Consider the following 21,254-nt stretch of genomic DNA (forward strand, 5'->3'; position numbering starts at 1 on the left):
GCTGAGGCAGGAGAATTGCTTGAACCAGGGAGGCAGAGGTTGCAGTGAGCTCAGCGTCACTGCGCGTCCAGCCTGGCCACAGAGTGAGACTCTGTCTCAAAAAAAAAAAAAGATAGCTACAATGGTCTAGATTCAGGGTCTGTAGAGCCTGAAGACAAGCTGGAGAATGGGAGGAGAGCTCTGACCTCTGACCTCTTCCCACAAAAATCCCAGGCCTATCAGAGGCTGAGGGGCCACATATGGACTCCTGGTGACAGTCCTCACAATTGAATAAGGCGACTTACAATGATTATTCTACAATAAGGGATTCGGGAAACTCAATGCAGGGTTTTCCCTTTTTTTTTTTTTTTTTGTGAGATGGAGGCTCACCCTCTCGCCTAGGCTGGAGTGCAATGGTGCAATCTAGGCTCACTGAAATCTCCACCTCCCGGGTTCAAGCGATTCTCGTGCCTCAGCCTCCCAAGTAGCTGGGATTACAGGGGCCCGCCACCATGCCTGGCTAATTTTTTTTTTTTTTGAGACGGAGTCTCTCTGTGTCACCCAGGCTGGAGTGCAGTGGCACAATCTCGGCTCACTGCAAGCTCCACTTGCCAGGTTCACACCATTCTCCTGCCTCAGCCTCCCGAGTAGCTGGGACTACAGGCGCCTGCCACCACGTCCGGCTAATTTTTTGTATTTTTAGTAGAGATGGGGTTTCACCGTGTAAGCCAGGATGGTCTCGATCTCCTGACCTTGTGATCCGCCCGCCTTGGCCTCTCAAAGTGCTGGGATTATAGGCATGAGCCACCGCACCCGGCCAATTTTTGTTTTTTTAGTAGAGACGGGGTTTTGCCATGTGGGCCAGGCTGGTCTCGAACTCCTGACCTCAAGTGACCCACCTGCCTCAGCCTCCCAAAGTGCTGGGATTACAGGCATTGAGCCACTGTGCCCGGCCTGCTCTTCCCTTTTGACTGACAGCTCCACCAACGCAGGGCCTCTGTGGCTGCACCAGCCAAAGGTGACCCGGATAGCAGGGAAGCCCGTCTACCTCTGCTCTGCTCTGCACTGTGCTTGTGTGGCAGGGAGCAGCTGGGTGGATGGGGAGATGCTGCCCAACCCTCCCACGCATGCGCCCTGGGCCCATCCTCCCTGGTTTTACCTGGGCTCGATGCAGCCGCTTAAGCTCCTCCTGCTTGGCCTGTCTCCGAGCTGCCTTTTGCACACGCCGGGTCAGCTTGGCATTCAGTTCCTCCTCTGTGTAGGTTCTTGGCTGGAGAGAACAAGAGAAATTTCCTCAGTCAGGTGCACAGAGGCCTGCACCGGGGTGGGCAGCAGGTCAGCAGGGGCCTGGAGAGGTCTGTCCCCCATGTCGGAGCTGGTACCCAGGCAGACAGGACAAGCTGTCCTCTGTAGAGTAGAGTGCTAGCAGGACGGGGTTGCTGATAGGCAGAAGGCATGAGGTCTGCAGAGTCCCCAGCCTGCAGCAGCCCTCAGTGCCACGGGTACACCTAAGATCCACAGAGTGAGACATTTCCCCACCTCTGCACAGGGACAGGAGGCTGAGTGGGGACCGACTGTTAAGCAGTTAAAACAATAAAGGGACACACGCTCCTTTACCACTGAGATCACCTGTTTCCCAAATAAGGATGTCTGGTCTTTTTAAAACTTTGTGGGAGTAAAAACATTGGTAGGCTGTTTCACCAAGCCTCCTGCTTCTAGGAGGCTTACAGGGGAAGCAAGAGAGAAATCGGGATCCTTTTATTTTCCTGTTTGGTACCAAAGGCCACTTTCTTCAGAAGAGCAGTATCCATGAGAGTCTTCCAAGAAATGACACCCAAGTAGAGAGAACAGGGATGTTTCTCTTTTAAGTCAAGTACAGTCTGAAGAAGGAATTGTGGAGTTGAACCTGGACCGACTCTGGGGTCTGCAGAGGCAGCCACTGGCTGCTAGGAAGAAGAGAGGTTGTGGCCTGGCCAGGGCTGTTGTGCCTAGCGCCATGGAGAACAGAGGAGGCAATGGCCCAATCCAGTGCAAGTCCACAGATGGACAGCCACAGCCCCCTGCCTACGTGGGTGCCAAGGGCTCAAGGGAGCATCGGATGCTTTGAACAAACCGTGGGCAACCAGAGGGGCAAAGGTTAGGGATTTGCCTTTATTCATAAGACCTTCTTTATTGCCTCTAAGAAAATGAAACAAGGAGACTATATAAAAGATTTTTTTTGAGAGAGGGTCTCATTGTCACCCAGGCTGGGGTGCAGTGATGCGATCATGGCTCACTGCAGCTTCAAACTCTTGGACTCAAGTGATCCTCCTGCCTCCCGAGTAGTCAGGACTATAGGCATGTGCCACCTCACCCGGACAATTAAAACAATTTTTTTTTGTAGAGACAGGATCTCGTTGTATTGCCCAAGCTGGTCTTAAACTCCTGGGTTTAAGTGATTCTCCCACTTCAGCCTCCCGAAATGCTGGGATTACAGGTATGGCCACCATACCGGGCCAACAAGAAAACTTTTATAGACTTCAAAGAAGACAAACATGACTTGGGGTCTATACTCATAATCTTCACTTGAAGAGCTCAAATGACAGAGGGTCCCCTGAGCAGGCAGTCCCTAAGGGTCATCAGTGGTGTTTCAGAGCTGCACCTTGCTGATCAGAGCTGAGGGCTGCTGCACTGCCCCTCTCTGGGGTGCCCAGCCCCACAGCGGCGGCTCTGTCCCGACCCAAGGAACCTGGAGCAAAATGACCACATGCACTGCAGCCGGTGAGGAGCAGGTGTCTCATCGTCCTTCCTGCGCATGATGCGGCTAACGGAAGTACTGCTGCCAGTGTGTGCCACAGCCCCATGCACGCACAAACACAGTTAGTGAGGATGTGGCTGGAGGGCCGGGGCCGGCGCTGGGTGGTTAATCACAGACATGCATGCAACGGTGACCAGCTGACGGGAACGAGACACTACCTTTGATGCACATGATCTCCCGAATGCCAAGGCGTGTGGTACATAAATCGACTTTTAAGCGGATGGCATCAGAAAATGAAACAGAATAGTAATAATAATAATGATTAACAAATTAAAAATTAAGAACACAGAAATGGAGCAAAATAAGTTAGAAGTTGAAAACAAACACACAAGACTTAAAACACGAGATTATTTTTCACAAAGTCACACAGGACTGCCTAGGTAGGAATCTGGGTGTGAAGATCCCAGCGGCGGCATCTGAGTGGACCCGGTTTTGAATATGGCCGGGGTTCACTCTTTTACTGGGAAGAAACAGCTTCTTCCTCACCACCCCCAAAACTCGCCTCATCTCAATGTCCCTTGTGTAAAGTTAAAGCCATTAAAATATGTGATTCTAGATGCTTTTCTCCTTGAGTGACCATGTGCTTGTGGAAATTCAGCCCACTTCTTCCTGCTGAGTGCTCCGGGCGAGTGGAAGAAGGGGGCGGGAGGAAAGGGGGTCCTGCTCTCAGAGACAGACAGACGCAGCAAAACTGGAAGGGAAACTGACCATCTCTCCCGAAATGCCCTCCCTCCGCTGGCAGTGTTCCTGTGTGCCACCCAGCTGCCATTTCTTGATTGTGCCCGGTAAAGGGAATTGAACTAGCATCAGTAACTGCTGTTTACCAAAAGCACGTCAGGCAGCAGCAGGCGCCTCTTCTCATTCCATCACACCTTGCGCAGAGCTGCTCTGAGGGTCAAGGTGAGTCACATCTGCTCTTGTGGTCTCACCAGCCATATTAAACGGCTGAAAGGCACTAAGGAAACCAGGGTGTGTGGTGGTGCACAAGACAGGGAAGCCCTGAGAGTTCCAGGCCAGCTGCAACCCCAGCCGCACTCCCTGTATCCCATCTGTGGGCCGGCCTTGTGCGGAGCTGTGCTTCCCAAGCCTGTAGGCGAGGGAAGAATAAATTTGCCTCCTTCGACTTTGAGCACCTGTGTCCTGCCTGCTTCAAGTGGACCCACATCTTCCACAAATCAGAGCAAGAGAATGTCATTATGAGAACAAGCCGGTTCAGAAAAAGAGAGAGACAGATGATTTCCCGAAGCAGCTTGCAAAAAGCCCACGGGAACTATGGGCTACACCCTAAGGAACAGCACTAACATCTTCACCTATGGCTGATGTCAACAGTAATGGGGGGGCAGTGGCTGCCTTCCCACAATCTACCCGTTTTCCGGGCTGGGAGGGGCGAAGTCACCACCCATCCCTGTGTGCCTGAGGTGGCGGCCAGCCACAGGAGCTGACGTTCTGCTGTGAATCTGGATGTGGGGTGGCAGGGTGCCCAGGCCACACCCTGGTGGGCCGCCGGGCTCAAGAGGCAGCTGCGTTGCTTGTATTTAAAGTCAAATGGAAGCAATTAGAAAAGAGGTAAACGCGAGTTCTCTCTTGTAGATCGGGGCTACAGGTGACTTTTTAAAAGTCTGAATTATCCTAAATTTTCTATGATAAACATTTTAAATAAAAAATAAGTATTTTGACTGGTTTAAAAGTTTCTAACAAAACAAAACCCAGGCTCTTGTTTCACAGATGCTGTGAGGCGGGAGGAGGCGTCTGTGCTGCTGGAGTGGCCCCGGGATCGTGGCCTGGCAGAAGTGGCTTCCTCCTTCCGAGGCAGGTCAAACCCCATCCTCACTTTAGAGCCCCTGTTCCCCACACTTATTTTGAAAGATTTAAGCCCACAGGAAAGTTAAAAGAGGAAGACAATGAACACCCATATGCCTCTCACCTGTGTCTGCCAAAGGTTCCCATTTTGCCACACGCTTCATCTATATGTCATCTTTTATATGACCTTTTGTAATGAATCATTGGTTAGATACCACGACCCTTCGTCCCTAAACATTTTAGGATGGACTTCCTAAGAACTCAGACATTTTCCTATATAAATTTCCTACATAAAAGTACATTAATAGTGCCTTTATCACTTGCAAGGAACTTAACAATTTGATAATATTACACATTTATACTATCATCCAGTCCTCAGTTGAATTTCTTTAATTGTTCCCAAAATGTCCTTTATGGCTATTTTTGTTCGGTTTATTTTCCTCTTTAGCACCCATGTCTTGAAAAGGCACAGCACCCAGCTCTTGCTCAGGCTGACTCCACACCATGCGGAAGTCAGGTCAGCTGCCCGTGGCTCAGCTGTCTCCCATGTCATCTGTCTCCTAGGTTGGCCGTCCCCTAGCCTGGCCGTCCTGTAGGTCATCCATCCCCTAGGCTCAACTGTCCCCTAGGTCATCCATCCCCCAGCTCGACCGTCTCCTCGGTCCTCAGCCGTCCTCTAGGTCGGCCATCGGCTAGCCTGTCTGTCCCCCAGGCTTGGCTTTGGCTTTAGTAATCCGTATGTGACCTCTAGCAAATGGTTTTGCCTCTGTGGGTGCCCCTGTAGCGTGAGGCCTTAGAGGCCACCCTCTGGCTCTAGGGTTCCATGATTGGTGTCCATGGCTTGTTCCTGGGGTCCTGTTCCTGTTCCTCCCTTGCTCCTCATATCTGCTGGGCCCTGGGGAGGCTCACCAAGTATCAGCCTTGGCACAGCCAACCCAGGCAGTAGGTGCTTCATGGATGGAGAAGCAGTGGGCACACTGCCCACCACAGCAATGTGAGGGAGGTGGGTGGCCAAGCTGACACAATAGGTTGAATGTCCACACTGTCACCACTGAGGCAGTGAGCTTGGGACCACATTCTCCATTCTTTGCTGACCCCCTAAAGCAGCACCAGTCACCAGTATTGGAATGTGTTTAGGGACCCACATAGAAACCCAGGGGAATTCTCAGCTCAGCCCCAGTGCAACTGGGAAAGCCCGACAGGGAGGCTTGACGAAGGCACACTCTCCTGGTCCCTGAGAAGGCACAGATCCCAACCCTAACTCAGTTGCTGGCCTGGCTGGGGCACAAGGAAGCCTGGCTCTGTAGAGGGTGGAGCAGGAGGAGAGGCCTGGCTCTCTAGAGTCTTCTAGGAGAGGGGCCAAAGAGCTGGAAAGGCCAAGGGAGATGAATGTACCAAGGAGGGGATGAGAAATAAAGCGTCCGGTTTGCTGAGTTATTTAAAGGGAACTGGATCAGGCTGTAGGAGCCATCTTCACCGAACGGGCACGTGACGGGCTCAGGCGCACCGTGGCCCACCCTGACTGGGCTATTGGACGGCAGGAGAGGGCAGACTCAAGTCCAAGCCCCAGAAGCCTTGCAACGAAGGCATGCTACATTCTGGGGAAGCTTTTCACGCAAAAGGGAGGCAGGAAGCAGGAGACAGCCGGGCTGCCCCCAGCCAGGAGGAGGAGCACAGGCCCCACGGCTGGACAGTGGAGGTGGGGTGACGTGACGCTCCGCAGAGCTCCGCCCACCCTGTATGCTGACAGGTGCCTGTTAGAGTGTGCTCTGATTCCTCTCCCTCCACCTTCACTGGATCCACCCAAAGTCCTGGGCTCTGGAAAGTGAGGGGCTGAGTCAGACCTAGCAGCCCTGCAGGTCAGTTCCCGGACCAGTCCTTTAAGACGACAAACCCTCCCTAACTATCAAACCCACCAAACGAGCAGGACCAGGCACAATGCTCAGTGCCTGAGGTCCCAGCTCCTGCCAGCAGCCCTGGACTGCGCAGTGTTCTCCAGGCCCTGGGGCTGGCGGGCTGCTCCCCGCGGGATCACCCATGAAGAAAGAGACAATGCCAAGCTGCCTCCTCCAGGGAAGGGGAGTGTGACACAGGAATGGCTACAGTCTTTTCTTCACAAAAAATCAGGAGCCCTTGCTGTAGACGCCAACGGCCCCAGCTCCCATGTAGAAAGCCCGGGGTGACTGCCTCAGTGCATTGGGCTGCGTCAGCAGTCAGCTGGCTATGCGCCACTAGCTGTCCATCCCTGGCTTCAGGTTTGCTGTCCCTCTCCTCTACCCCACCAAAGCCCAGCAGTGGACAGACAGGGCCCCAAGCCCTGTGAAGCCCCGCTGCCTGACTACCCACCTCTCGCCGGGACTTCTGTGAGGACTTCTCAAGGACATCGTCGCTGGAGAGGTCTGAGTCTTCGGAGAAGCTCAGCTGGCGCCGGAGCTGCAGCTCTGTGGAGAGAGAGAGGCCACGTGAGGACGGCGCCAGACAGCCGGCGCAGCTCTCTCCCGTTCCTACGCTCCCATGTGCAGCCGAGGAGGCCGGGTGGGGGGCTGGATTCATTTTAGTGAATTTTAGGGATCCATCCCCCATCCTGGGGAGTCAGGAGCTGGGACACCAACCTTTGCCTGGGCAGGGCAGAGCTGACGCCAAGCGGGTGGCACCTGGGCCTGCCCAGCCCCTCCTGGTAGCACTGCCCTCTGCCCTGTGCACGAGTGGGCCCCTCTGGGGTCGTCTGACTTTAGGAAGGGCACAAACCTCCACAGTCTTCCTGGTCCGGTTTCAAGCTGGCTTTGATAATTCTGTTACTAAGCTGGCTATGCCCTGTGAACCCATGGTTCGGTCCCTTCTCCAGGTCAGCACGGCTCCTGAGAACCCTCGGGGGGGGGCAGCGCGTGAGTGTGGATCCTGAGAGCCCCAGTGACCCGAGCCCCTCCCGCATCCCTCCCGCTCCGCCTGCACGCGGACCTGGCTGCTGACGCACCTGCCCTTACGACGGGAAGCGCCCTGTGCTTGCCGGAGTCCACCGTGGCCCCGCTGGAGGGGGTGCTGGGGCAGGACTTGTCGTCGGCCTTCTTCTTCTTGTCCTTCTTGTACCCGGAGAAGACGGACTTCCACAGGGACTTGGGTTTGGCGGCGGCTTCCTCCAGGAGGTTGGGGCTGGGTTTCTCCGGTGGCCGGCCCTCGCCTTTGGACTTCTTCTCCTTCTTGTTTCTGCGGGGGGAGAAGAGTGACGACCTTTTCTTGCTCTTCCCACTGGAGCCCTCGGATGAAGTGAAAGAGCCATCTGGGCCCCCCGAGTCCGACGGCGGGGAGAGGACCTCCTCGCTGGTGGCTTCATGCTTCAGGGTGGGCTCATCGGAGCCCTTGAGAGTGGGGCGTGTGGGGGAGTCAGGCCGGCGCTCCTTGCCCTGGGAGGGTGCTGAGGACGCCTTGCGGGGCCTGGGGGCGCCTGAGGCCAGCTCCATCTGCTGCATCCTGCTCAGCTGCCTGGCCATGGCGTCCCGCAGCGCCTGGCTCTTCACGGACTTCTCCCTGGCTCGCATGCGCTCCTCGGCCAACTCCTTGGCTTCCGCGGAGACCAAGGGCAGCCCCCTCTTCTGCGGCTGCAGCGTCCCCTCCAGAGCAGGCAGCCTCCCATTCTCCTTGGCCAGGGGCGGGTGGGGAGGCTTCTCAGGGCGCGGCCAGCAGGACGGGGGCGTGAAGAATTTCTCCTGCAGGCTTGAGTCCTCAGTCTTGTCGTCATAGGTGTCCTCCACGTCGTCAGCGAAGGGGATCTCCTCCACGCTCTCCACAAAAGACTTCCGCACGTCCTCTCTGAGGGGCTGAGCAGGCTCCCGGGGGGGCCGCATCCAGGTGGCAGGCAAGGGCGGCGGGACAACCGAGGCGTTGGGCTCCGCCTCCCTGAGCTTCCTCCGCAAGGTGGCGGGCTCCTCGCCCGGGGGCGGTGGCGGGGGCGGGCTGGAGGGGGGCGTGAGCATGGCGGAGTCCGAGGTGTTGAAGCTCTGGCTGCCCAGTGTCTTCATGTTGGAGGAGCTCCCGTGCAGGCCGAGGCCAGAGCTGCTGGACAGCTCCCTGCGCTCCTCCTGGGCGCTGCGTAGCTCTCTGTCGGACGGGGACCGGGGGGTTGGCAGGGACAATGGCTCGCCCTCCGGCTTTGGCAGGCCCAGCCTTTTGGGGACGGACAGAGGCTTGAGAAGGTGGAGTCCCTCATCCTGGGGGGACTTTTCAACGGAATAGGATTTGAGGGACACTGGCCTGAAGGCAGGCGTGGGGAAGCTGGGCTCCGGCCCCTTGCTGCGGTCCACAGGTGTGAGCCCGAGGCTGCGGCGGATCTCCGCACTCTTCATCCAGAACTCCTCCACCAGGTCGCTCCGTCTGAGGGCCTCGTCCACAGCAAGGGGGCTGCCCAGCCTGTCCTTGGTGTCGCTTTGGCTTTGGACAGGGAGAGGGGCCAGTGGGGTGGATGTTTTGGCCGGGGCAGGCTGGAAGCGTATGGGGGACTGGGTAGGGGACGGGACAGTGGCCTCGGTGGAAGGCTGGGGCTGGGAGCAGATGGGGAGTGGGCTGGGTGGGGGCGTGGAGGCTGCCACGGGTGGCCGGGGCTGCGGGCTCCCTGGTGAGACAGGAGTCCTGGCTTCTGGCAGGGCCACTGGCTGCGATCGGATGGGAGAGTGCACAGCCTTCAGATCCGAGGGGGCATCAGCTTTGGGCTTCTCTTTGGGGAGCAAAGGCTCAGGGAAATGGCGCTCCTCGGGTGATTTCTCCTGGGTGGCGGCAGGGACAGGTGGGAGTTGGGGCCCCTACAGGGAAGGAAGACAGAAGCCGCTGAGAAGGTGTGGGCTTTCACGGCCAGCAGCATCCTCGGGGAGCCTTCTCACTCAAAGGGCCTGCACCTGCGCCCACTGCAGGACTTCCCCGTCCTTCCAGCTGTTATTAGAACAGCTCCAGGAGAACCCGTTCCACTTTCTGCTCCAGGTGTTCAGTGTTTAGAACCTTAGAACCACTTTGCTTAGACAAACTGGGTTTTCAGGATTTGGTTAATCTCAAATACATCCTATATTCTTTGTCCACTCACAGGAACACTGGCCAAAAGGACATGGATGAATGCAGTTCTCACTCTCCAGGAGGCCCCAGAGCGCCAAGATCCCTGACGTACATACAGAGGGGCCAGGACTGTAAGAAGACTTACCATAGCTATTTATCACAGTGCATTATGATCAAATTGTCCTCCCCAGGAAGCTCAAAGATGTGCAGAGATTCCTGCACCAGCCCTTATATCACCCCATCCAAGAGCCTCAAACAAAGCCTCCCCATTTCACAGACGGCTGAGCGCAGTGGCTCACGCCTGTAATCCCAGCACTTTGGGAGGCCGAAGCGGGCAGATCACGAGGTCAGGAGATCGAGACCATCCTGGCTAACACGGTGAAACCCTGTCTCTACTAAAAATACAAAAACAAAATTAGCCGGGTGTGGTGGTGGGTGCCTATAGTCCCAGCTACTCGGGAGGCTGAGGCAGAAGAATGGCATGAACCCAGGAGGTGGAGCTTGCAGTGAGCCAAGATCGCGCCACTGCATCCTAGCCTGGGCGAGAGTGCGAGACTCCATCTCAAAAAAAAAAAAAAAAAAAAAAAAAAAAAAAAAAAAAAATCCAATCAGTGAACAGGCTAGGCGCAGTGGCTCATGCTGTAATCCCAGCACTTTGGGAGGCTGAGGCAGGAGGATCGCTTGAGCCCAGGAGTTGGAGGCTGCAGTGAGCCATGATCATGCCACTGCACTGTTGCCCATGTCAGTCTGGGCAACAGAGTGAGACCCTGTCTCAAAAAAAAAAAAAAATCACTGAATAGTTCCATGCTTCCTAGAATCCCAAAGACTATATCAAGCAGATGCAGGCCTTATATTCCAGCTTTCTCCCTGATCTGGCCTGCAGACAGTACTTCCCAAACCATGTTCCACAGGACCTGCTGTCACAGTTGGCTTCGCAGCATTCTCCATGTGGTTCACACACCACAGGCTGTCTGCATGGATTTTGTAAATTTCTTTTTTTTTGAGACGGAGTCTTGCTCTGTCGCCCAGGCTGGAGTGCAGTGGTGCGATCTCGGCTCACTGCAAGCTCCGCCTCCCGGGTTCACGCCATTCTCCTGCCTCAGCCTCCCGAGTAGCTGGGACTACAGGCGCCCACCACCACGCCCGGCCAATTTTTTTGTATTGTTAGTAGAGACGGGGTATCACTGTGTTAACCAGGATGGTCTCAATCTCCTGACCTTGTGATCTGCCCGCCTCGGCCTCCCAAAGTGCTGGGATTACAGGCTTGAGCCACCGCGCCTGGCCAGATGTTGTAAATTTCAATGGTTATACATTTATTTTAACATAATGTTAAAAATGCATTTGTCATATCAAACCAACCATCCCATCAATATTATTGCTTTAATTTAAACAAATTTATTTTTAATAAAATATCAAATGTTTTATACAATTTATCATAAAAAATTATATTTTAAATATATTATAAATTTATAAAAAATAAATTTGTTCTAATAAATTTTAATTATTTATAATTTATAAACATAATTTTAATACACCTATGTTTATTATACATTTATTAAATATAATAAATTATTTATTTTTAATAAATTTGTGTTTAAATTAAACATACGGTGTGTGGTATGTGGACCTAACACAGTGACACGTGGTAGATGACTCAGGTTTGGGATCAGAGTGGGGCAGAGTTAGTAGGTGCCACCCAGACGGCCTCATCCCTAAGAGTACTGAGCTGGAAGTCCAAGGCCACTCCTGTCATCAACAGCTCCACTTAGTACAAGGAGGATGATAGTTTTCAGTCTTCCTCAGAATGAGGAGGCCAGCAGGCTATGTTAGCCCCAGTCTTGGTGGGACCCACACCATGGGCCCTGAAACAGAGAAGTTAATATGTGTCCTTGGGGTCCCATTAGTTCTCTGTACCCCACAGTGAGCCCCAAACCCTTACCTCTGTTGAGGGGCTGTGGACTGGAGTGAACAGAAGAGCTGATTCCCGGGGAGACCGGATGGGGCTGGTGGCTTGGGAAGGACCTGAAAAGAACCAACACAGGGACTTACAAGAGGAAGCCCCGCCATGTGCCAGGAGGGCACCCCTATCAGCCAGCCCCAGAAGGTGGAGGGGAGGGTGGAGGGCAAGTTGCTGAGTCTGCTCCCAGTTCTTCTGGAAAGCACAGGTTCTCTCAGAGGCCAGGGTCCTGGCACCGTCTTCCCGGGGCTGCCCGGCAGTCTCTGCAGGTGCTCCTGTCAACACCAGGTCAGAGTGTGGGCTTCCTCCATGTGCAGGCTCTGCACACAGAGCTTCAGGACAAACCTTCTACCTTCTCCCAGACCCAAAGTACGCAAGGAAAGGGCCTTTGGCCAAAGCAACTGCAGCAGCCTGTGGCACAGGGAGGGTAGACAGAGGAGGAAAAGGCAAGGAGCTGCCCGCACCTCGGAAGCCAGTGTGCACCGTGGCTCTGCTCTGAAGCGCCTGGCCCCTGAGCCACTCTTGCGTGCACATGGCCCTCACAGGAATTCTGAAAGTTGTTTCTCCCATCAACGACAGGCTCACCTCTCTCTTGGTGCTTCGGTGAGGCGGGCAGCTTCTCTTCATCTTCCGACACCCTCAGCTCCGGCTCTGCTTCCCCCTCAGCTGGGCGCAACAAATGCAGCTCTCTGTCAGCATCCGACGGGCTGTCAGACCAGTGCTGATCTGGCAGAGGGAAGGGGCAGAAGCGGGTGCACACCCTAAGCGGGTGCACACCCTAACTCCTTTTCCACCTGAGAGCAGCCGCGCCACTTGCTCATTTGCAACACAACTGCTCAGGTGCAGGCCTGGAGGCCCTTCTTATGCAGGGACAGACCTGCCTACCAGACCACCCCCGCTCCTGAGGCCCTTCTTACGCAGGGACAGACCTGCCTACCAGACCACCCCCGCTCCTGAGGGGCCCGGCCAAGAGCACCCTCCTGCTTTTGCAACGCCGGGCCGCATCAAAGCCTGTGGGGCTCTGTTTCTTTTAAAATACAGCAACAGTCACACATGATGGGCTACGACAGAGAAAGACAGGGTGTGCCTGTGGAGGGCAGGCCTGGCCTCACAGGCCCCCTTCTATGCACCTCCTCCTCTCAGTAGCCCTGACTGCCACCCCAACTCCACAGCTGAGGCCTGCGCCCCCTCACAAGCTTGGGTTCTTCTCATTCTTCCCAGCCTCGTCCCTGACCCCCTCAGCCCCCCACAACCAGACTACGATGCAGAACACATCTCCAGGTATCTAGCTTTGGGAGCCAGTTAGCAGAATTAAAGGCCTTGTGTAAAGCCACAGGGTGGCTCAGGCACCCAGCTGCAGCTGGACGACTGCAGGCCAAGTCACCTGGTGCTCGTGGGTAGGTGGTGATTGGGTGGAACGAGATGCATTCCAGCCATGGTGGAGCCAAGAAGGAACCAGGAGGCCCAATGGCGGCCTCACTGAGCTTGATTTTGCTGGAAAGCATATTGCCTTCATCTTCCCTGAGCTCCCACCACAGGGGCGGGGAGGGCGGACCCCTACCATCATCCAGCTCAGCACCAGTGTCCCCTGGGTCCCCATCCTCTGCTGCCTCCCCTTCTATCTCGGCTGGTTCCAAGTCCACATCTTCCTCTAGGTCATTCTCATCCAATGGGGCTGCAAAGCAGAAAGGTTCAAAGGAAGGAAGAAAAGGAGGACAGACAGGCTGCATCTTCACGGGGGCGAGAGGTACTGCCTTTCTCAGGGCGGTGCCATGCAGGCCCCAGGAGAGGGGAGATGCTGCCAGGCCTAGGGGGCTCTCCACATGCAGCATGGGTGTTGGGGGGGCCCGGGGTCCCCAAACACAGGAGGTGGGCAGCTCTCCACACGCAGCATGGGTGCTGGGGGCGCATTTCTCAATGGTAGGGGCCAAGTGGGAAGAGAAGAGCGGCTGAAGGTGGGGGCATTGTTCCTCTTCCCCCAAAGGTCGCTGTAGGAACCTCAGTTGGAGGAGGGTGGAAGGGGAAATGCTGCTTCTCTGGGCCTCGGCCCAGCAGCATCTGCCAAAGCCTGGCCGTGCGCTGACCGCCTCACACACCATGGGTCACTCACCCCTCATAATGCAGGCTGAGCATCCTGAATCTGAAAATCCAAGATCCAAAATGCTCGAAAATCTGAAATTTTCTGAGCACTGACAAGAGGCCAAGTGGAAAATTCCACAGCTGACCTCATGTGGTGACAGTCACACCCAAAATTTTGTTTCATGCATAAAATTATTAAAAATATTATATAAAATTATCTTAAGGCTACGTGTACAAGGTGTATATGACACATAAATACATTTCGTGTTTAGACTTGTGTCCCATCCCCAAGATCTCTCATTATGTATATGCAGAGATTACAACATCTGAAAAAAATTCGAACTCCAAAACACTTCTGGTCTCAAGACATTTCAGGTAAGAAACACTCAGCCTGCAATATAATTAGAGGGACCGTTTCTTTAGCGAGAAAGTTGAGGTCCAGTCAGCTGAGGGGATTGTCCACAGCGCCGCGTGCAGGGGCACCAGATGAGCTTCCCTTACAATAATTTAGAGAAATACTAATACTGTGGGAGAGCACTGGGGGCTGAAGGTATGTAAAGTTCATCCTCTGGACTCCAAGTGGCCCTTCAGGGCTGCAAAATGAGGCAAAGCCCTCGACAACTTCCCCTCCCCAGGAGCCGGCCCCTAAGCACGCACACACCCTGTCCCCACCTCCCACACTCCGAACTTGCACCAGCAGGAAGAGGGCGGCACGCTCTGCTCTGAGGACACTGTGAGACCCGCGCCACCTGAGACCCACAGGACCACTGGTCAGGGGTCTGCGGGCTCTCCTAGGGTTCAAGCCCAGCCACCCTCAAATTACCCCTAAGGGTTTTAATTTCAGGAGAAAGGAGTCATGCTCTGATGTCCATATACAAGAGTCTGCACGGATCAAAGCCCCAGGCTGGGGAGCAGGGAACTGACGGCGCCCGGTTAGGGGGATTTCTTAAAAAGCTGTGTGGAAATGGGAGGGCGCAGCCTCGGAAATAACGTCTTCTCTCCACAGGCCAGGCACTTAGAAGATGCTGGTAACGTTTTATCCCTTGACCGGGGTGGCAGTTATATGACTTTTTGTTTCTTTAATAATTCCTTAAGCTTATGTTTATCTTTTATGCACAGTTTGTAAGATGACGGTTCAACTCTAGTGTCTGAAGAACTGTATGAAACAGGTTTGGAAGGGAACAGACGGCCCACGTCACAGGGAGAGATGGGCGGGTTCCCAGACTAGCTGACAGTTAGGGCCACGCACCTCCCTGAGATACCAGAGTGGCCCACGTTGCTGGCTGTGCCAAATGCTATCCTACAGCAATGGCACCTGCTGGGGGAAGCAGGGGGGAAATGCCTCAAGTATTTCTATCGGTTAAAACCTCGGTGTGAGAACACTGCTTTTGGCCACTCCAGGAAGACAGTTCATCAAACACAAGGGAGTGGGACTTCTGAGACAAAGACAAAAGAATTCATGGCTGCACTATACCGATTCTGAAAAGGAGGAACAAAAGCCCCATTTGGAACAGAATCTGGCCCATCCCATGGAGAGGGCCACTGTGCCTGACAGATTTGTTGGGGTGAATCTGGGTGGCCAGGGATCAAGATGGCAACTATACACTCTTGCTGGCGAGGGAACCGGAGGCCAGCACCAAGGAGACCCACACAGGCCTCCCAGCCGGGCACAGCCCAGGGCACCCTGGGTTAGCCTGATCCCGCCCTGGTGACTTGGTCCTTCACACGGCTCTCCTGTAGACTTTCTACTAAGAAATGCCTGTGGTAGAGTCAGGCGGGTGAGAAGTCTACACTCCTTGGCAGTACCTTGAAAGGAACAATCATCACATAGATAAAAAAAAATAAACAGGTGAGAAATCAACGCAGCAGCAGCAGTGTTGAAAGAGACACAGCTTGAGGGGTGGATCTGGGGGTGAAATTCAGGTTAAGACGGAGTGCAGGGTGCTAGAAGCTGCCACGCAGGTTGATGAGCCACGCGCTATGAAAGCCAGGAGCCACTGACCCGCTCAGCTCTTGGTTTCCTTCAGCCGCCAGCTGGGAGGCTCTTGCCCCACCGCCCTAGGGACCCACACTATCTAGAAGAGGAGCCGGCCGTCTCTGCGCAAAGATCAGTGGCCCTCCCCTACGGCTGTGTGTGCCTGTTTCTCCCACTACTGGGAGGACACAGGGACAGGCTGCTGAAGCCCCACGAGCTCCCATGTTCGCATCCCAGAAGTGACCGCTAGGACAGTGGTGCTGTTGGGGGTAACACTGCCCTTCCTCTGGCAGTGTCTCACAACTCGTGGAGGGATTTTTGGTGTCTTCATGGGTGGTGGAGGCTGCACGGACATTCCAAGGGCGGAGGACAAGAATGTTAAACCTTCTGCGAGAGAAAGAGCTGTCCTGCCCCAAATGCCAGTAGACCCTCAGTGAGAAACACACACTTCCAGAAACATGTAGGAAGGACAACTCAGGCTGCTCAACGATCTCTTGTACTTGAAGAGATGCCCGCAGCTCGGGTTGGATTTGGCTGGTGTCACCCCTGGCCACACCCAGCCTGTCCCCCACCTTCTGCTGAATAGCACCCACCCATCCTCATCCTCTGCTCTTCCCTCTCCACCGTCATCCTCCCATAAACCCTGGTTTTGACAGCCTCCTTCTCCTACCACAAGCTTGATAGGCTTGTGGAATATCTTCTGATTCCTTCCCTTTCACACTCAATCGGTACCCACATCATTCTCAACACACTTTAAAACTCTCAGTGCCAAAAACGTTCCTTTGGCTTTGGCCTTTTTACCCGACTCTATCAATAAAAACCTGCCTGTGTCTGTCCCGCCTGCCCTCACGTTTCCCTCTGAGCTGCCCTGAAGGAGGGAGTGTGCATCTGATCCATGCAAGGGCGGGCTGTCTGGCAAGGCATGCAGGTGCCCCCACCCGCCTCCGCCGCCCTGGCATGCACTTGCAACAGGCCCAGGAGTCTAGTGTTAAGGTACCAGCAGAGCCGCCTAGAGAGAGGTTACGGTGAATGGGGAGAGAGTGAACATCACCAGACTACCTCCGGAGACCGTCTCCAGCCAGGCCTGCACCGCCGCGCGGCGTATGGAGGGAAGGTCGGGCACTGAATTTAAAACAGACGACAAATACGAAGTTACACAGCAATATGCGTTCCCAACGAGGAGAGCCAAGGTCATCCTTAAAATCCCAAACAGAAAGAAACTGAGAAGGCGTTCAGGACAGAGGCCTGTCCGGCACCAACGAGGGGTGCGAGCGCTGTTGTTAGCCTGTGTGATGGAGAATCAGGATGAGACGAGAAGAGGGAAAACCCAAGGTAGGGCCGCCGCTGGCCCAGGGCTGCAGAGCGCTCCCCAGCTCACAGGCCAGCCCAGCGCTGCGGGTGCTCATGGTGCCGCCACAAGCCGCAAACGGAGGTTGATCTTGCCTATAGGTGAAGATTTGGGGCCAGGGAGGAACAAACGTCTTATTAGATGCTGTTTCATGATGGGAGGAAATGCCCCTTTTGTATGCTCAGAGCCTGGCAGGGGTGTGGCCCGGGACCGGCGCTGAATGAAAATGTGCACACACAGGAGTGACAGCAGAGGTGACACCGAGGGTGGGTATTTGGAAGACAGCACGCTGGGGAAGATGGCACAGCGGCCACCACGTCCCTCAGCAGTCTTCACAGTTCTTCTCTTATTGCTATTCCTTTATTTAAAAAAGCCAGAATAAGGTGCGTCTTCATCCTCCTGTGTGACACAGACCATCCCACCTAAAGCCTGGGGCTGGAGACGATGCTACTGTGGAGGCCTCCTGGGCAGAAATCTCTTCCCAAGACTTCATTTCACTTCCAAACATGCCTCTCCCGCCCCCTTCCCGCCAACACACATTCACGTCCAGACACACTCTGAGGAAAGCACCAGAACGTTTTACAAAGTGAGGAAAGAGCAGCGGTGACCAGAAACATGAGAGAAAGACAGAAAATTCTTGGTTTACCAAAGATCAGGTTCATTTTACCATTTTGCATCAATGGAGAAAGAGTCCACAACCTCTTAATCCACAGAGAACTTTACATATCTTCAGATGAAAAGTACAGGTGTCACAACTGACAGCAGCAAAGCAGGATGCGCCTGGCTCCCGTGTGTGACCTCACGGGTGGCTCTGCCCTGACAGAAAGGCCCCCTGTGGCGACAGAGGCAGCAGGCGGGCGGTGCTCGGAGCACGCTGTGGTCTGGGGCTGGGAGTGTTTACCTCTGGAAGCAGAGGACTCAGAGGCCGGTGCCATCCTCTCTTCCTCCTCTCTCTCACGGATATGAGTCCAGTGCACGTCAGCCTGGATCTCCAGAGGATCCGCCGCGTGCATGACCTGCTGGAACCTCTGGTTCCCGGCTAGTGTCCCAGGGTCAAGGGGTGGAGAAATGAGGTGGGGAAGGAGGGGATGAAATAGCATGGGAAAGGAAACAGAAAGAGAAGTTACAGCATTGGCTAGGATCAGTATGAATCAGAAAGAAGTAAAAATTAAGAACATGTATGCACATGTATACACACACACACAGACACACAGACACACATGCACAGTCCTTCTGCTCATTCAGTGTGACCTGGTCATTTCCAGCCGTATGTGTACCATTAAATTCAGTGAAGAGAATCACATGTTCCTTTCTGAGGCTCCTTTCACCCTAAGCTGCATTCAGGGAGCCCATGCACCAAGATGGAAAAAGAGCAGATTCCAGCCTGCTTCTGCAGGCCCAGCCCCCGGGGGTCACAAGGACCTGCTTTGTCCCTAGCACAGTGTGAGACCCCAGGAATGCACCATCCTGCCCCTCTGCTGGTCACACAGCAAGGTGCCCACCACCACTCGCCCAGCTGATGGCCGGGTGACGAGAGAGGTGGGAAGAGATTGTGTCATTCTGCCGCCAGCCGGCTAGCTCACACAGGACAGAGATAGACTTTGCTGGCACTTTGGTTTGCATCTTCTGCAGCTGGAGCTGCTGCTGGAGAGAAAAAGTCCCCATCCCTTAGTGGGCCTCATGCTGCATGCTGGGTCTGAGGCAAGGACACGGATCCCAGCGGAGGGTAGAGTCAGGGGAGGCGATGGCTGGGAGGGAAGCAGAGCTCTTTCATGTACATTTCCAAACCCTTGGAAGTTCACAGGCGAGAATGAGACCAACAGCTCTCTGAGGTCAAAGCCGTCACCTGAGAACTCCATGTGGTGCCCTGCTTATCACCTCTGGAAACAAGGCCTGGTTTCTCAGCTACAGGGAAACTCACCAGCGGCCCCTCCGGATCCCTGCCCTGTGGGATCCCTGCCCTGTGGGATCCCTGTACTTAGTGCTTGGACCATGCCACACAGTTGGGTTAAGATAAAGGGACAGCTAGCAACTGGGAAGGGAAGGTGGCTGTTCAGGCAGTGAGAGCAGGTGCCACCTGATCTGAAGGATTCGTGTTCCTGCCAGGAGCCAGCTTCCATCTGGGAATGGGTGACATGCCTCCTCTGAGTCTAACCAGACAATCTGGCCTTGGCTTCAGTCACTATGACAGCCTCTTCAAGCAACAGGGAATGTGAAATGGGCAGAAAGGACCAGCAAGACCACCCAGTGTGATGCTGGCTCTGTGCTCTGCCGTATGTGGGGTATCAGCCCGTTGTTGGAGCTGCTAGTCTCTATAGATTTGTTGCTGGCCCTGCAAGCCGTATGTGGGGTATTAGCCCCTTGTTGGAGTTGCTGGTCTCTATAGATGTTGCTGGTCTCTATAGATTTGTGAACTTTTTCTGAGGTGAATTTGCCTTTTTTTTTTTTTTTTTTTTGAGACGAAGTGTCGCTCTTGTTGCCCAGGCTAGAGTGCAATGGCACGATCTCAGCTCACCGCAACCTCCGCCTCCCAGGTTCAAGCAATTCTCCTGCCTCAGCCTCCCAAGTAGCTGGGATTACAGGCATGTGCCACCACGCCTGACTAATTTTTTGTATTTTTTAGTAGAGACAGGGTTTCTCCATGTTGGTCAGACTGGTCTCAAACTCCCAATCTCAGGTGATCCACACGCCTCGGCCTCCCAAAGTGCTGGGATTACAGGCATGAGCCACCGCACCCGGCCGTCAATTTGCCTTTCTTTATGGTGCTGGGTGGGACTGAGTCACAGCAGAGTCACCTAACAGCTTGGATGTCACAGGACTGAGGAAGGTAAGTCAAAGAGTGCAGGGCCTCTCTCTACCTTCTCAGCAACAAAGAGAAGAGAGGCATTCTTCTCTCAGAGTCCTGCTGTGCTTCCTGCTAATACATGCAGCCTTGGGGACTTATCGACAGCACAAGCCAGCATTTCCTCCTTTCTCAGAGAAACATTAAAGGCACCTGCGCTGGTGATAGGTTTCCTGCATCAGAGAAGCAGCCAAGTCTTGGCTGGAGATGAGCTTGCAGCAAAACATATGGGGCATAGATGGGGCCGCATTCCATGAGGCCACTTCTGGAGCCTTCTCCAACTTCCTCCAGAACCTCTTCTGACTCACATGCTACTTTGCGCCTGACTGTCTGGATAGGCTGCGATCAGGGAGAGTAGCCCAGAGAGATGTGTGCAGAGCCCGTCAGCACAGTTCCATAAAACACAGACCTTTGTCTGTGAGACATGCTCTTGGAGGCAAATTTTGGATGGCTGCCAGGGAGCTGGGGTAGAAGGTGGGCACGGGGCAAAGTGGGTACCTTTAAATGTCCTCAGATCTTCTTCCTGTGGGAGGTACCTGGAGCCACTGGCCTTGCAGGAGTTCTGTGCCGCAGGGGCAGTACTCCCCTTCTACGGCAGGGGGAGCCAGAAACCCACACAGCATCAGGAATCCCACAGGAGGATCAAGCAGGGAGGGAAGAGAAGGGAGCAGTGGTGCCCAGCCACTGCCTGCACAGGCAATGAGGTCGGCTGCCCAACAGACACACACCTGGGCTAGGGACACAGGCTCCGGTCCGGGACTCTCGGAGTTTGGCTGAATTTGTCAGTATGTGTTTGTGTAGTTAAAGCTCATTTCCTACAGATTTGGTCTTGACGTTAGGACTAAGTCCAGGAAATTAAGTCTGCGTGAAGGAAAGCTGGGCTCAATTCTCCTGAATAGGGAACACGCTTCAACCCTAAGCTGTGCTGGGGCTCAAAGCTGCCGAGTGATCATCATCAGATGGAGACGACGATGTCTGGAACAGTGCAAACAAAACACCGTGCCCTGGACCAGCTGTGCATGCTCACTCCGCTGGCTAGCAGAGGCCACGCCGGCACCTGGCTCCGCAGACACAGCGGCATGGAGGGAGAGCCCAGATTCACAGACCCCATTTCTCCTACGGCGGACTGACGTCCCTGACCCCGACTGCTCAGGCGGACGCCCAAGGGTGTAGTTCCTTCTGGCCCAACCCACCTCACTGGGGCCAACATCCTGGAGCTGCACAGCTCCCGGGGGACTGGATCAGGAACATGAGCCCTGTCAGGGAAGGGCTCAGGCCTGTGTGCCAGAGAAAACAGACCCCCGGATGGGACTGAGCAGCAAGCACACAGGTGCCAGGAGAAGCAGAGATGAGCACAGTGCCAGCTCTGCGGGGCCTGGGGTCACTGAGAACTCAACCGCTCCTCTGACCGCTGCAGGGAGTCACTGGTGCTCAGAAATT

The 21,254-nt window shown here is 54.6% G+C and overlaps 1 protein-coding gene across 16 annotated transcripts in view; it reads right to left on the reverse strand.

Moving 5' to 3' along the window:
- MICAL3 (microtubule associated monooxygenase, calponin and LIM domain containing 3) overlaps positions 1-21,254 on the reverse strand; it is a 234,354-nt gene that overhangs the window by 21,466 nt on the left and 191,634 nt on the right. For 8 of the 16 annotated variants that reach the window (XM_054543024.2, XM_054543031.2, XM_054543027.2 and 5 more), the window contains 8 exons: positions 17,874-18,011; positions 13,132-13,245; positions 12,156-12,296; positions 11,553-11,635; positions 7,551-9,369; positions 6,923-7,017; positions 2,935-2,985; positions 1,139-1,249 (listed from right to left, as the gene is read on the reverse strand). In XM_054543024.2, coding sequence (XP_054398999.2) covers positions 1,139-1,249; positions 2,935-2,985; positions 6,923-7,017; positions 7,551-9,369; positions 11,553-11,635; positions 12,156-12,296; positions 13,132-13,245; positions 17,874-18,011 — 2,552 coding nt within the window. Of the gene's footprint in view, positions 1-1,138; positions 1,250-2,934; positions 2,986-6,922; positions 7,018-7,550; positions 9,370-11,552; positions 11,636-12,155; positions 12,297-13,131; positions 13,246-16,683; positions 16,747-17,873; positions 18,012-21,254 lie in introns of all 16 variants that reach the window. The other 8 variants (XM_063722747.1, XM_063722746.1, XM_063722744.1 and 5 more) reach the window with 3 other exon arrangements.

The sequence above is a fragment of the Pongo abelii genome, chromosome 23, assembly GCF_028885655.2.
Source record: "Pongo abelii isolate AG06213 chromosome 23, NHGRI_mPonAbe1-v2.0_pri, whole genome shotgun sequence".
NCBI lineage: Eukaryota > Metazoa > Chordata > Mammalia > Primates > Hominidae > Pongo > Pongo abelii.